This window comes from Mycetomoellerius zeteki, unplaced genomic scaffold, assembly GCF_001594055.1.
Source record: "Mycetomoellerius zeteki isolate Tzet28-1 unplaced genomic scaffold, Tzet1.0 scaffold106, whole genome shotgun sequence".
Taxonomy (NCBI): Eukaryota; Metazoa; Arthropoda; class Insecta; order Hymenoptera; family Formicidae; genus Mycetomoellerius; species Mycetomoellerius zeteki.
In genome coordinates this window covers 5,753,577-5,768,225 of record NW_017255975.1, presented here as the reverse complement: position 1 = coordinate 5,768,225, position 14,649 = coordinate 5,753,577, and the positions used below count along the sequence as shown (strand labels likewise).

Here is a 14,649-nt window from a genome sequence, read left to right as displayed (position 1 = left end):
ATTAATATTTCAGGAATATTATTTAATATTATATAATTTTAGTAAAATATTATTTAATATTAAATAATATTATGCGCTTATAGGGAATTTGCTTTTCGATATTGGCAACTTCAAGTCCAATATAATAGAGAAATTCATTATATCGCAGATTGGCAGCCTTGAGTCTAGAATTTTTACCTAAAATAACTAGGAAGGAGAGGAGGGGGGAACGACATGGACATTGGACGATCGTAAAAACTTCGCCATCGTGAATTATTTGAATTCCGAATCTACAACAAATGGAGGATGGAGAATTGTTTAAACTCGCCTTCGAAGCAACGAGAAACTGGAGGAACGTCCAATGTATGTCCCAAAAATGATACTGTCCGACATGCACCACGAAACATGCAAGATGCGGTGTCATATTTAAAACGAAAAAGGATTTATGACATCATCGATTCTCTGCTCGGCGAGCTTCTGCTACGTCGACCCCATGATCCTTATGAATATCTGGTCCAACTCCTAGATAGACGTATTTTGACTCGCGACGGCCTCGTTGATTCTCCTCCTCCTTTCTGCTCTCGGTAAATAGATCCATCAATGTATTCTGTTTTATAATTTATATTGGCACAATGATGATCGAGGTGATTCTTTAGGGATATAATAAGACAGGCAAGACAAGCAAATCTGCTCACATTACTGGAATTAACGACTAATGGAGCGAAGAAATCTTGAGCGAAAAACATGCCATATAAATAAAACGTAGAATAATGGAGTAAAAATTTTCGTGGATTGAAATGTTTTCATCGAAAGATCACTTAGACATACAGTTTTTGTGTTTACATCTTTATTTACTTAACTAAAAAATTAGAAGAAAAATCCCAATATTTTTCCTCCGAGATGTTTTCTCCTAGCCTCCTCGTGATCCATAATTCCTCCGCTAGTTGTCAATACAACATATCTGAGACATAAATAAAAATGTATATTATACAATTATTTCCTTTAAAGTTTAATTAACACAATTCGTACATTAAAATCACACTAAACACGCAAATACTCAATAATAATCTTATAATAACTTTGAGCATACTTTTCACTTGAACTGAGTAATCTTTCAAGTATACTTTTTTATTTTATTTTATTCTTGCTAGTATAGTGTACTATATTACATAAATTTAATTTAGTAATCAAAATAAATAGGAAATTTATATTTTATATAGCAAATGTAAGAAAAAATTTCTCATATATTACAAATAAATAAGGACTTACCCAAACTGTCGAGAAGGTAAGAGATTATTGGTCCATTTCTCGATGTCGTTGATAGGTACGTCAAATCTAGGTGAAATGACGCCGCATTTGTTTAACCTTCCGGTAAGATTCACTACTACTTTCCCACTGCGATGATCATCCACAATTTCAAACTCTCCAATATACCCTGTGTAAAATATATATATAAATGTTTTTATATTTATGTATAAATATATATGTAACATATAAAATACATTAATAATAAAAAATATATGTATAAATTAAATATTTATTAAATATAATACAAATTATATACTGGATTCACTTACCATGCTTCATCATGACAGTCAAGAATTTGACAATCACCTTGGAACAGGGTCGCAACAACACCTGCCGCTTTCCACGTTTTTCAGCATTATTGATTGCCTTCAAGGCATCGCTAAGAACGTTCATACGCACCATGGCTGAAAGCCAAACGTCGCAAGCATTAATAACTTACATATATTTACATATGCAATCATGTTATATTTTTCGATATAATTCTTTAAAATTAAATGCTTTCCAGCAAGAACACAGTATAACATAGTAAATCATTACATTCTTATTATTTACCAATATTAAAGAAAAATGAAATAATCATATATTATATTAGAGTTGTTCTTTTTAGCTGAACTTCTTACATAGTCTTTTTTTTCCAACGTGAAGAAAAAAGAAAAAAATGAACTGTGCACAAAGTTCAGCTGAATGGAACAGACTTACTGTGTCTCTTGTTGAAAAGCACCAATTGTGCATATTCTACAGAAAGCTTAACTTTAAACAAGTTTAACGCAATATAACCAGCTGTACATATAGTTAATTTATTACTGCACGATCACCAAAAAATAAATGTAATAACGTAGTTACAAGCTATACAAATTTAAATATTGTAGTTTTATCCGTGGACGCTTTGGGTTCCTATAATAGTTCTATTATTATAGGAGCACTATGGATACCACGAGAGATAACCTAACCTAACCTTCATACAAGGCACAGTAAACAGATAAAAACTAATTGTTGCACTATACACAAAAAAGTAAATTTTATAAGATTCTTCAGTTATATCGTAACGCTCATGTCTTTGGGATACACTTTTTGCGATTTAAGCGGAAAACAGCTGGTGAAAGAAACGATGGAACAATTGCACCGGTTCATCTTGCATTTCAAATATTTCATGAACGTTTCGTGCCGAGCGTTAAATACCATCATCGGGATACACAAACGGATTCAACGCACCGTTCACCGCGTTAATATGAAGTTGATGGGTTTTATCACGAAAGATTACCTGCGATTCGTAATTTATTTGTCGCGGTATCGTACACGCGAATTCAACGTGAACATAAAAAGGAGCAAACCCGCATCGCTGGCGTCGCTGCTATCGGCACTGTCGCTAGCGTTTTTGACGCGTGCGCATAAAGCTGGTTCTACATAAAGTCACTAGATTAACTAGATTATGTTAATCTAGTGACTTTAGTTCTACATTAGTCGCATCGCAGCGTCGCAACGTTGCGGTCCAATCAACATCAATCTAGCTCGGCTCTGATTGGACCAAAACGCTTGCGACACTGCGATGCGACTAATGTAGAACCAGCTTAACTGGAACCCGCATTCCTATTACTTTGATTGGAAAACGTTGGAAAATATATCCATTGCGTGAAGTTTGATAATACGATTGACAATGAGTACTTTCCATTTAATGACACAAGTCGACACAAATGTTAAATCTTTCTTTACATTCCATGAGTAATAAAGACAAAACAATACTTGTGTCACTAAATAGAAAATACCTAATGATGATCGATAAAAGTAATATAGCAAACAAGGAAAAAAATGATTTTTGTGTACATTTTAATCATTTACAGAACATGGATTTGTTATAAAGGGTTGTTAAAAAATATATATGACATTAAACATTTGTTCAAAAAATGTGTATATATCTATATTAACAAAATTTGTACGGTCACTTCTTTGAGATGCGTACAATACATATAACTATACAATGTTCCATATATAAAAAATATTACAATCATTGAATTTATTATTTTACAAGTTAATGTCGATCGAAAATAAAAAATAAATATGTACAGCATTTGATCATTCTTTAAAATATCAACTAGGTTGAGCATCACTGTTCTTTACTTCAACTGGACTGAGAATGGTAAGCACATATTGCAGAACTTTAACTAATTCCTGCTCCTGTTTACTAGCATCGATACTTGACAACGTAAATCTGCCGAGGGCTTCCCGAATGCTTTGAGAGAACCCGGCACTTCGCATAATAAGTTTTCCTTTTTGGTTGTTACTGATCAAAGACCACAGCATGGATCCAGCTAAATTGATCTCATATGGCGATCCATTCTTAAAAACGTCGTGCAACAGATTTATGAAATCCACTGTAAAATAACAAACATAGTGTAATATGCAATAAATATAAATTATTGCATCTTTCCTGCATATTTTATATTTATATATTTATATACCTGAACTAAGAAGCCGAGGTCTATTCGCTATGTTGAAAGCTAAATTGCGTAATATCGATATTGCGAGTACTCTGTTCGTTGATGAAGGACATTTTGCTAAATGCATTAGGACGTCTAGAGAATCAGTGGCCTAAAAAAGATACTATATATATAAAAAAAAGATACTATAAAGATACTATATACTTATCAAACAACTAATATATTTCTCTATATGTTACCTTTGGCACGCACAATTGCCCTTCCTCGTAGTAAGTAAAATCTAATAAAAACTCTAGACAATACATTTCCACTAATGGCCATGGTTTCGTTCTTTTGGTGATAGTAGGATGTATCTTGGTAAAAAGTTGAAGAAGATTACTCTGTGAAATGAACAATTAATTCACAATTAATCAGTTTGGAAATGCTCGTACTACTAAGCACATTCTCATTAAGGCTATTTGCTTAGTGCGCTCTGTAAGCTTCTATTTGTATCGTTCATTACGTGCGAAAGGAAGATAGAATGAAATTTACAGCGAGTGAGCGCTCAAAGCAAACGCAGTCTGAGTCTCATTGTTTCAAAACTATTCTGTAATTGTAATAATAGATAGATGTAATTACCTTCGAAATGCAGACTCTACACTCGTGAACATGCACCGCGTTTCGCAGGATGTGGAAAGCAAAGTGCATCTTGTGATTATCGAAAATTTGACCGGCTCTTTCTATTTCTTTGCACGTTACTTGTATAACAACGTGTATCAACGCGAGCGTATTTGGCGTTTTCCTTAATCCACTTCCCGGTAATAACGTCGTTAATGTTAAGGATTGTGCGGCTAAAAATGCGGTAAAATTAATTAATTTAAAAAGATGCTAGAGAGAAATCGTATCCTTGTTATCAATGGGCGCGTTCAAGTTGACAAAGCGGCTAGCCAGCTCGCCGAGCAAATAAACATAATTGATTGTTACTTATAGATCCAACCAATCATATTCAATCGCTCGGTAAGCATGCATAGCTGCTTTGCCTTCTTGACTCGCCCAATATTATTAATAATTAAATGCTTTTAAATCATCTTACCAACATTACATTTCGTTGTGAACGTCGCCAGTAATTTTAAGGCGGACGTTGATACTATTTTATTTAACGCTATCCAAGCCCATAACTTATGTACTACGTCTGCCAAGCCTTCCTTTGTTAGGCTTTCCTTAACATATGCGTCTCCGCACATAAAGTTCATCAGAAGTATGAAGATACAATTCACATCGTGCAACAAAGGATGAATCTGTAATAAAAAAGAAAGTTTTTATAAATTCGTATAGAAATTGTGATTGCTTCCATATAAATGTGTTAAAATCTTCCTTTACCTTCTTTTCCGCTTGCTTCTTGTAAAGCTCAAATGGTTGAAGATTCAATTTGACATACAATTCTTTTAGGATCATCAACGCAGTCTCAGGAAGATTACCCCATAATGCCGTTCGTTTCGCCTTCTTTGACACGCATAGTAGATTAGTAAGGGCGCCTACAATGAGATCTTTATCCTCCGATTGTTTGCTGCTCTTTTTGGATTTTGCATAGCTATGAGCGATGAAAAGATGCAGTAATAGTCCACATAATTCGTCTCCTATAGTAGCTTGTTCTTGATTCGGTAGCTTATCGTCTTTCGCATGTGAATCTTTCTCGCTTTCATTCGATTTTCTGGAATGCGCGTTTGCGTCCCTTATTGATAATTTGTTGATATTTGATATGACATCTCGCAAAATACCATCCTTGCTTTCAATCGAAACGTGTGCCACATTAGTATCCAGCACAGTTTGTAATAAAAATGTGCTATTTCTTCCCAAGGAATCTTTCTGAATCTCGTGAGACAGTAGGAAAGCTAAGAGGCTAATGGCACTCATTCTCAAATCTGTTGTAGAGTCCCTTATCGCGAAACAAATGGAAACCATGACCGTTTCAGAGCCACATAATTCTAACGCGCTTTGAATGGCTTCAAAGTGCTGGTCCTCCGTTAACGAAAGCACCGCCACAAAATTATAAATCTCCGTCCAGAATCTGTTGCGTAGATATATCAGACGCGGTTCAGTAAACTCTAAGAAAATTACTGCATTAATTAAGGATGTGGGATATTGTTTAAAAATTCAATTAATGTTTATATTAAATATTAAAATACGTACGATATAAATCGATATTTAGGAAACAAAATATAGTATAAAGCGAATCAGGGGAAAAAAGTACGACGGCTGCGTATTCATTGCTATGCGTGATACAGTTTGTTAAAACTGTGCAAATGCTGATATACATCTCCAGTGTATCAGAATAATGACTCAAATTCTTCCTGCTTCTGATATCTTTCGGAATCTCAGTTAAACACCTTATATTAAATTCATGAATCCAAGAATATTATATTATTCAAAAACATGTAACCGATCCTTGGCGCTCTCTACCATATTTATGTTTTATATATATATATAAATCTTTTTATATACGTACCCAAGTAAGTACTTATCGATGGAATATTCGTAAATTTGCCGTACCACTTCATGTTGTCCGATGAATATTAAATTATTTAATAAGTTACAAGCAGCTGTAATAAGTGAAGGCGTTGCTATTGATTCCATAAAATTGTCCACATCCGTTATTTCAGAAACCCTGCCGGAAACTATAAGAGAAATATACAAAAATTAAATATAAATAAAATTGTATAAAATAACTTTTTAAAGAATACAATTAAATAATATAATTACAGAGTTGTAATTCATCCTGACAATTGTATAAGTGCGATACGGTGCGTGGTACTAATGAAATGCAACTAGATTGCAAACTTTGCGCAATCATTGCTTTGCCATCGTTTCCCTGATATTCTGACTGTTCCGCATCTAAAGTAGTCAACGTATAGATATTGGAACATAGTATACTGATTTCATGATATACATTGCGTTGTTCGACGTGCATCAGAATAGCTTGTGGTTGTAAAGAATCGTCCCCCCCCTGTACAAAAAGATTGTTCCTTAAATATACATAATTGTTTCAAAAATGTAAAAAATGTGATGTTTTATATAATATTAATTAAAATACGAATATGCTTTGTGTGATATTATATTCACACACACAAGATAGAAATTTTTTAATTTAAAACTAATGCCTTCTCATCGTTTTTGCTTTAATAGAATATCGTGCTTTCGCACTTACACATTGAAAAGTCTTAGAGTTGCAGTTTTTTAACAAGTTGCAAAACGCGATACACGCTTGTTCTCTCACTAAACAAGATTCATCTCTGCTTGTGATGCATTGAAGCAATGTGTGACACAAATCACTCGGTGCCATAGCGATTGCGTTGAAGAGTTGCGATGCAGTATGTACTGTGTTCATCAAACCTGCCAATAATTGTAAAGCCGAAGCGCGAACCAAAGGATCTCTATTTTGCCATAACATGGGTAGCCAATTTAACGAACGGCCTTCTTCGCACCAAAATACTATCCATGACTAAAATAGTGACAATCATATTACTCGTTTGTATTGCCATTAATGATTAATATAAAATACAAAACAATTATAAAAATGAATCTATAATTTACAATTAATAAATAATAACTCGTATATAATATTGTTTTCAAAACACTATAAAATAGAAAATACTCACATTTTTATTAAAATTGACTTGCATTTGATGCAACAAATGATTAAGACATATTATCGAGTTTCTTGTTATTGATAAACCCATAAAACTGACAGTACCAGCACCATGAAAGGACACGATCGGCTCAATAAGCGTATTGCAAAGCGACAATAATAGATTCTTATGATTTCCCCATTCGCACTGCCCAATTAAATACGTCAAACATGTTAGTAACCAATCGAGATATGCTGTAAAAAAGAAAAGAAAGCATATTTATAACATTAAACTTCATAAAATATCGACGTTCTAAAATAAAGGCATTATTAAAAATTTAGGTGTAATATATCTAATCGGAATATTAATACCGAGATTGTAGAAATGCTGCTGATCTCCAAAACATAATGTCGAAACAACAAACTCTACAAATCGAATCCAGGTATTTTTAGGTTCGTCGTTAGATTTCTGCATTTTTTCGATCGCTGAACATGTGCGTACTAATTTGAGTATGGATTGATGTACATTCTGATTATCAACTTCTAAATTCTTAAATAAATCTGCCAGTGATCTCGTCATGTTTTTCATAATTCTACTGATCCATAAACCTTTTTCTGAGAATTAGAAAAAAGAATTATATTAATATAATTAGTATTTAGAAAAAAAAAACGATAATATCTCTCAGTACGTCATTATCCAAGCCATTTTACCTTTCTTTGCAACATTTAAATACAATTGCAGAAAAATTAGAACGTCCACAAATAAGTCACAGTCTTCTTTACTTGTGGGATGCGATAATAAAAATCGCTCGAATGTTTGTTCCCATGGAAGAGACTCGATATCTTTTTCTTCATTACGTTGAAGTGCTTTGTAAAATTTCAGATACCTGCAAATTTAAATAATTGTAATAGATAATATACTGTAACGGATAATATACTGTAACATATATTTGTAACAAAAATAGCAATAATAAAAATTATTAACTTAATAATTTAATAATAGCTTACATTGTGAGGTAATCTAGCGCGCACATAACGCTATAGTGTGTAGTAGAATTTTGAATATTATAAAGTTGCTGTTGACAACAGTATTGAGGAAAACTGTATCGTAAAGAAAGGAGATCATTTTCAAGTATCATCAGTTTCTGTGCAATTTCAGAATCCTTTAAATCATCCAAACATTTCCATAACATGTTTACGCCGCCGTTCCATTCCCAGGCCCAATACTGTCTAATGAAAGTCAAAACTACTGGATTGCTGCCATGAAGTACTATAAATTATAAAGTAACGAAATATTAATTTTTTAATTTTATAACTCAAAGTCACAGATTAGTAATATAGTTTTAGTCTAATAATTATTATATAATTATTATATAATGTTATATTATATAATTATTGTAATTGTACTTATAAAATATTTTATAAGTACAATTACTTACATGACATATTAGATCGCCTATGTATACTCGTCTTCCAATGAGATCTGCATACGAATGGTAGTTTCATGTTTGTCACTACAATATACGGTAACGAGATATGTGACGCAATATTGTTTTCTATATCTCTTTCACTAACTCTTATAATATATTCATTATAAAGTAGTAAACACAATAGTTGCGCGCCGTCGGATTTCACACATTCGTTGTTTGGAAACAAAAAGAGACCTAAAACATAAGATTTTATATCAAAATATCATTGGAATTTTACTAGGTACATCTCTTTAATTAAATTTTAAACAAATATATGAAGTAAAAAATCATGATAAAATATACATACTTCTTATGATGTTAAAAAAAACATCAATGTTGAGAGATAACTCATGTCGTATGGTACATTCAAAAAATGCGAGTAGTTTTAATATGCTGATTATCGGTATCACAGAATCTGGATAATTTACATAATCCTTTTCTACCTGAAAATATTTAACATATTTAAGATATTTAATGTATTTAAATTACAGAAAAGCATGCAATATTTTTTTATCAAATACAGTAACTTACCAGTGATTTATTGAAAATATCCAAAATCAAAGGCAGCCCACTTTGATTAATAAACAATTTATGTAAAGAAGTGTCCGAAAGCATCACGCTAATTTGTACTAATGCAGATTTTCGAATTTTCGGATCGATATTTGGTTCGTTCAACATTTCTAGTACGGATAACATATTGCTTCTCTGCAAACACAAAATATTTTTTTAAATTAGGTCCAAAATTGTTATATATTAATTATAAATATATATATAAAATAACATTTTAATTTTAACTTTAATTTTTAATTTTAATAATTTAAAATATAAAGGACGATTTCTTGCCAAATGACTGGTCAAGATTTTAGAGATTGTAAAAGATTTTCAAATATTTTGAATGCAAATATGTAACCTGATAATTGCCTTCTGATCGCTTAACGAAGTTTTTACGCTCAAATATACAGAGTGAACTAAGAGGCAAGCCGTGTAAAGATGATAAGCGCGGCAATTTCTGAACAGAATTCTTTTCCTTTCCAAGGAGCCAGATTAATCGACATAATGCTTCTTCCCGAATATCATTATCTGATGAATAGAGAAATCTTAAATTGCCTTTTAACACCTGAAAGCAATGTAGCACGTAACAAATGACTACGAATAAACGTTTTCGATAAACAATAAAATAAAAATTCAGACAAGGCTATTTTGTTTTCGATAAAGTTAAATCACCTCAAGAAAAGGCAACTGTATATCATTGGAAACATCAGGATCAAATATTTTAGTTATACATTGTCCCAATGGTGTATGGGTATCAGCGTGACATTGTAAAAGATACAATACAGGAATAAGAGCTTCTAGAGTTTTCAACCATCCAGTTTCGCCCATTTGTATTTTTCCTTTCAGTATAAACACTAGCATGTCTCTCGACATTTCATTTATCTGCATATTAAATCAAAATTAAATTAAATTGTGAAATCGAAAACCCTACATACAATAATTTTGAAATAGCCAGACATTTGAATAAAAATGCTTGATAAAAAATTTTTTATTACTCTGCTATCTTCGCTGCTTGCACCATGAGAAATAATTTCTGTCAGAACATTTGGTTCAAGGAGAAATATCAAATTTTCCCACGATAGTTTGTTATATTCTACTCCCAGAATACTCTTAATCAGAGCGTGGCATTCGACATATGTGGTATACCGAACGTCTACATCAGCATTTGCTAATAAATTCAATATCAGTTTTGTTGCCAGAGCACAATCCTCATCATTTAAAGAATATTTCGGGATATCTTGTAAAAATTTTACAGCAGTTTTAACGACAATTAAATTTTTATGATATGACAGACTTAATTTGGACGTATGTAACATTTTTAACGTTTCCGAAGGTGATTGCTCCGATACGTTTTTTAATACATAAATAGCTGACTGCATAGATTTTGCGACGGTTCTAGTTTCATCAAATAATTTTATCAATGCTGTTTGATTAGAGTCTTGAAATTGCTACAAAAAGAAAGATTATTAGAAGTGATTATCGGCGATATTGATGAATGAATGAAAAGAAAAAGATTTGAATTACTTACACGAGCATATTCTAAAAGTATGGAATGCAACGCTGGATACAAAAGATATATTGGTGCGTCCATTACAGCATTTGTTATCGATGCCTTCAAAGCATTCGGTATAACAACGTTCGCCAGCTCTAATGGCACGATACTACTCAACAACCTCATAATAATAGTAGTAAGATACAAGTATGTTATCCTCAAGTGATCGACATTACTGCAGCTTCCAAAGTATTCCATCACTTCCCCCATTAAATTCAATAACGCTTTCAAATCATCGTTTATCTTCGATGCCGTATCGTCGTTGCAGAGCCAGATATTCGGCATTACGCAAATTGTTAACAGTTGTACTAATTCATGTGTTAGATCCGTAATATATTTGATGTTTCGTAGAGGAAATATGGAATCGATAGGAATGCTTAACTGGGTAAGAACGTGTTTCAAAGATTCTATACAATAAACCGGCAGAAGCATCTGCTGCAACTGTAAGACAGAATCATCGATATTTTCACTAATACTTTGACTTCTTTCACTAGTCCCCTAAACAAGAATATTATAATGAAGAAAATGTGAAGAATGATAAACTTGATAAGAAATTAAAACTACTCACTGCCGATTGATATGCTTGATAGTTTGCTTCAGGCAAACCACTATCTGGACCATCTCCACCTTCTGAGGATGTGTAAACGTTGCTATCTAACTTATTGCCTAACAACTATATAAAAAATAATGCAACAAAGAAATAGTCAATAAATCACAATATTATTAAACATAAAAAGATCATTATGTATAACTTTTTGTATCAATTAAATAAAATATTATTAAACATTACCTTTTGTTTTTTATTCGCCACACATGGTTCACAGTAATAATAAATGCGAAACCTTAGAGACCGAGTTAATTTACGCAAAGTTCTTAACACAGTTGGAACTATACACGCAACATTAGTTTCTGACATGCTAGTGCTCGAGTTAAGAAGACCATGAAGTATCTGCAACATTTTAGATAGATACATGTGTTTCATTAATCATTCAAACATATAATTCATTAAAAGAAAATATTTACCGTGATTATTGCGGGTCGCTGAAGGAAAACTTCTGCTGGAAAATCTTGCATCATAACATTTGTTATAAACTGACAAGTATGCAGTATATGATTAATATCGATAGTATTATTAAGAGCTTCTTCAACTGCGGTAAGTACTCCTCTGTCTGATGTAACTAGCGGCTGCCATGGCATTACTAGCCATTTAATACCACCTTCTATCGTTTTAGAAATTCGTGTGCCAGTCTCACGATCTAATGTTATATCAAATGGTGTAGTACTATAAACAATTACACAATATATTGAATATATATAAAATATATATAGTATGTTATTTAAGAAAAAAATTTTCCAGCGTATGTCTTTTCTGCAAATCCTGATTTTTTTAATAAGTGCTTAATAGCAATTTTGCTATGGTTCTATATGTATTAATTCTTACTTGTCTAAGATAGACGGCAAATTTAAAATATCATTCAAGTTTTCATAATCTTCTCTTTCATAGTCCTTATTCTTATATCTAATATAATTTTGGGTTCGTATTCTATGTCTATCAAATTCTGAAAATTCTGTGGCAACATCCTGCAATGATTATAATTACCTTCATATTTCTATGATATATATATAAAATATTAATACACAACTATTGTCGTATTTTAATACACATGTTTGATACACTTACCCGACTCTTTTCTAAATGCAGAATAGCTTGTTCAATTTCATCTAATTTTGCATACCATTCAGGAGAAAGGTTTCTCCTCAATTCGTAAAGCTCATTTTGAAACTTCAACTTGCCAAATGCATTCAAATAACTGTTTACATCTGCCTTGAAGCAAAGTTGATATATTAATTAAAATAGTTATTTATAGCAAGAGTTAAAAATTATTTTACAAAAATTTAAAGTGCTATTCAAACTAGATTTTTTTATATCAAAGATATCTCATTTTAATTCAAACTTAATAACAAACATTAAAAGTATTAGATTTTCCTGATCTTCAAATTAATCAGAAATCATCAACAAGATAATCTAAATACCTTTAAGAGCTGCAATAACAAATTCAGTACTTTCTCTGGCTGTGGTGCAGTCTCGAACGAAAACCAATTAAACAGCTTTTGGATTATCTCTTTCTTGACAGCATCACAATCACAGACGAAACCTAAATCATACTTGGAAATAATATTATCCAAAGCTCGCAGTCGTATCTCCTCAATAGTGTGGCCTACAAAAGAAATATGAAGGTAACGAGAAAGACACAAAATAGATGTGTGTTCATATCAAATTTTTTTAAATAATCAATTATTTCCTATCACATCCCTCACCAAGTTTTTTAACGTGTACAGCAGTTATCCCAGCAGTGCCCAGCATCGTAGAAATAATTCGTCAGACTGTCATAGGTTATCTGTCATCCAGGCTTTGAAAATTTAACCGCCAAATTTGGTGGCAAGAGCCGCAAGATAAACAACAAATAAAAGCGCTGATAAATAACGGCGGTTCGTGACAGTGTTTGCGCCGCGGTGTCATTGTCGGTAAATAAGCAGCCTGTATTATCGACAGGGTTTCCCCCAAGAAGTTACAGAAATCATTGTTAGATGGCACCACATGTACTGTTTGCTGCCGATAAGAACACCCACGCGATCATCGACAACCGTGTTTATCGTAGAGATTTTAACGGACGCATGCTCGGCGCGCGACGCAACGTTGCGACTCGTTCAATCGAATTTCGTACGGCGGCGATTGCACTTCGTATCATTACCCGTGGGAGTATCTACGGAAATTCGTATTAATCGATGAATAGAGTCTTCAAATAAATATTTAGTGGTATTCATTATTACTGTGCCGTAAAGAGAGAGACAAGGGAAAATGGAATGGATTTGTGATTTTAGGGCGACTTCAATCGAACTTCGATTAATTTAATATTTAAACATAATAAATAGTCTATTTTGTTAATATATTCAGAAATGTTTGTTGTTGAATATGTAAGAAAAATAGGAATAATTTTGTTTTAAAATTTTGCTCATCGATTAATTTATCAAGTAATAATTTGTCTTGTTAAATGTAGATAAAATTATCAATTTTTTTGTTTAATATATGGAAAAAATTAGAAATAATAAAGTATACAATTAAAAAACAATTTCGCTTTAATTATGTTGATTGAATTAATCATAGATTAATTCTATTATAAATAATAAGTATCTATAGATATTATTTTATTAAGGATAGTATTATTAATTTTTTATTATTAACACGTTTCATACTGAGTCAATTTGTAACTTGACCATCACGCATGAGTGATTAACCATGGTATTTTTATTTGCGTTTGATATATTTGTTAAACAACACGTATTTCATAATGATTAAAAAAATAATTTTTTTAATGAAAATGAAATTTATTATTATAAAGATGAAGGTCTTATACCAATATTGCATTATATACATATATGTGCTATGCATATTATAATTATAAATCCAGATGATATAAAAATTATTTTATAATCACGTTTCTTTTAGCTAAAATTTCAAATAGTCTGAACGAAAAGTCACCGGCGCAATTTACGTGACACATGTTAATACAGATATATAGGAAAAAAAGATTAGAAATATGATAAATCATATAGAGCGTTTCTAGCAAGGACACAGTATAACACAGTCAATTATTATACCCTTGTTGTTTGCCAACGATAAACAAGGACGAAATAATTTATTGTATTACACTGTGTCCTTGCTGGAAAATGTCCATAGCGAGAAATTTT

General features: G+C 32.0%; 3 protein-coding genes across 4 annotated transcripts; 1 reads left to right on the top strand and 2 right to left on the bottom strand.

Annotated features, from left to right (window-relative positions):
* Positions 1-200: 200 nt before the first annotated feature.
* LOC108722845 (uncharacterized) lies at positions 201-732 on the top strand. Its single transcript, XM_018448183.1, has 2 exons — positions 201-563; positions 636-732. Exons 1-2 carry the CDS (start codon positions 286-288, stop codon positions 712-714), a joined length of 357 nt encoding a protein of 118 aa, XP_018303685.1. The 5' UTR covers positions 201-285; the 3' UTR covers positions 715-732.
* Positions 733-809: 77 nt separating this feature from the next.
* On the bottom strand, positions 810-2,640 carry LOC108722835 (40S ribosomal protein S15Aa). 2 transcript variants are annotated; one of them, XM_018448161.1, is made up of 4 exons: positions 2,549-2,640; positions 1,557-1,691; positions 1,249-1,414; positions 847-940 (listed from the first exon to the last, which is right to left on the bottom strand). In XM_018448161.1, the coding sequence occupies exons 2-4, from the start codon at positions 1,687-1,689 to the stop codon at positions 847-849; spliced, it is 393 nt and encodes a 130-aa protein (XP_018303663.1). In that variant the 5' UTR covers positions 1,690-1,691; positions 2,549-2,640. The 2 variants fall into 2 exon arrangements, with proteins under 2 accessions (XP_018303672.1, XP_018303663.1); XM_018448170.1 differs by lacking the exon at positions 2,549-2,640 and having other exon boundaries at positions 810-940; positions 1,557-1,689.
* Positions 2,641-3,347: 707 nt separating this feature from the next.
* On the bottom strand, positions 3,348-13,298 carry ana3 (rotatin homolog anastral spindle 3). Its single transcript, XM_018450608.1, has 28 exons — positions 13,219-13,298; positions 12,934-13,118; positions 12,581-12,724; positions 12,341-12,480; positions 11,923-12,181; positions 11,690-11,848; positions 11,468-11,572; positions 10,876-11,397; positions 10,343-10,795; positions 10,020-10,229; positions 9,706-9,912; positions 9,327-9,500; positions 9,103-9,238; positions 8,766-8,990; positions 8,335-8,596; positions 8,038-8,213; positions 7,699-7,941; positions 7,358-7,581; positions 6,907-7,200; positions 6,462-6,705; positions 6,208-6,376; positions 5,892-6,088; positions 5,082-5,806; positions 4,795-4,999; positions 4,341-4,552; positions 3,962-4,102; positions 3,744-3,873; positions 3,348-3,656 (listed from the first exon to the last, which is right to left on the bottom strand). The coding sequence occupies exons 1-28, from the start codon at positions 13,262-13,264 to the stop codon at positions 3,373-3,375; spliced, it is 6,471 nt and encodes a 2,156-aa protein (XP_018306110.1). The 5' UTR covers positions 13,265-13,298; the 3' UTR covers positions 3,348-3,372.
* Between the last annotated feature and the right edge of the window lie 1,351 nt (positions 13,299-14,649).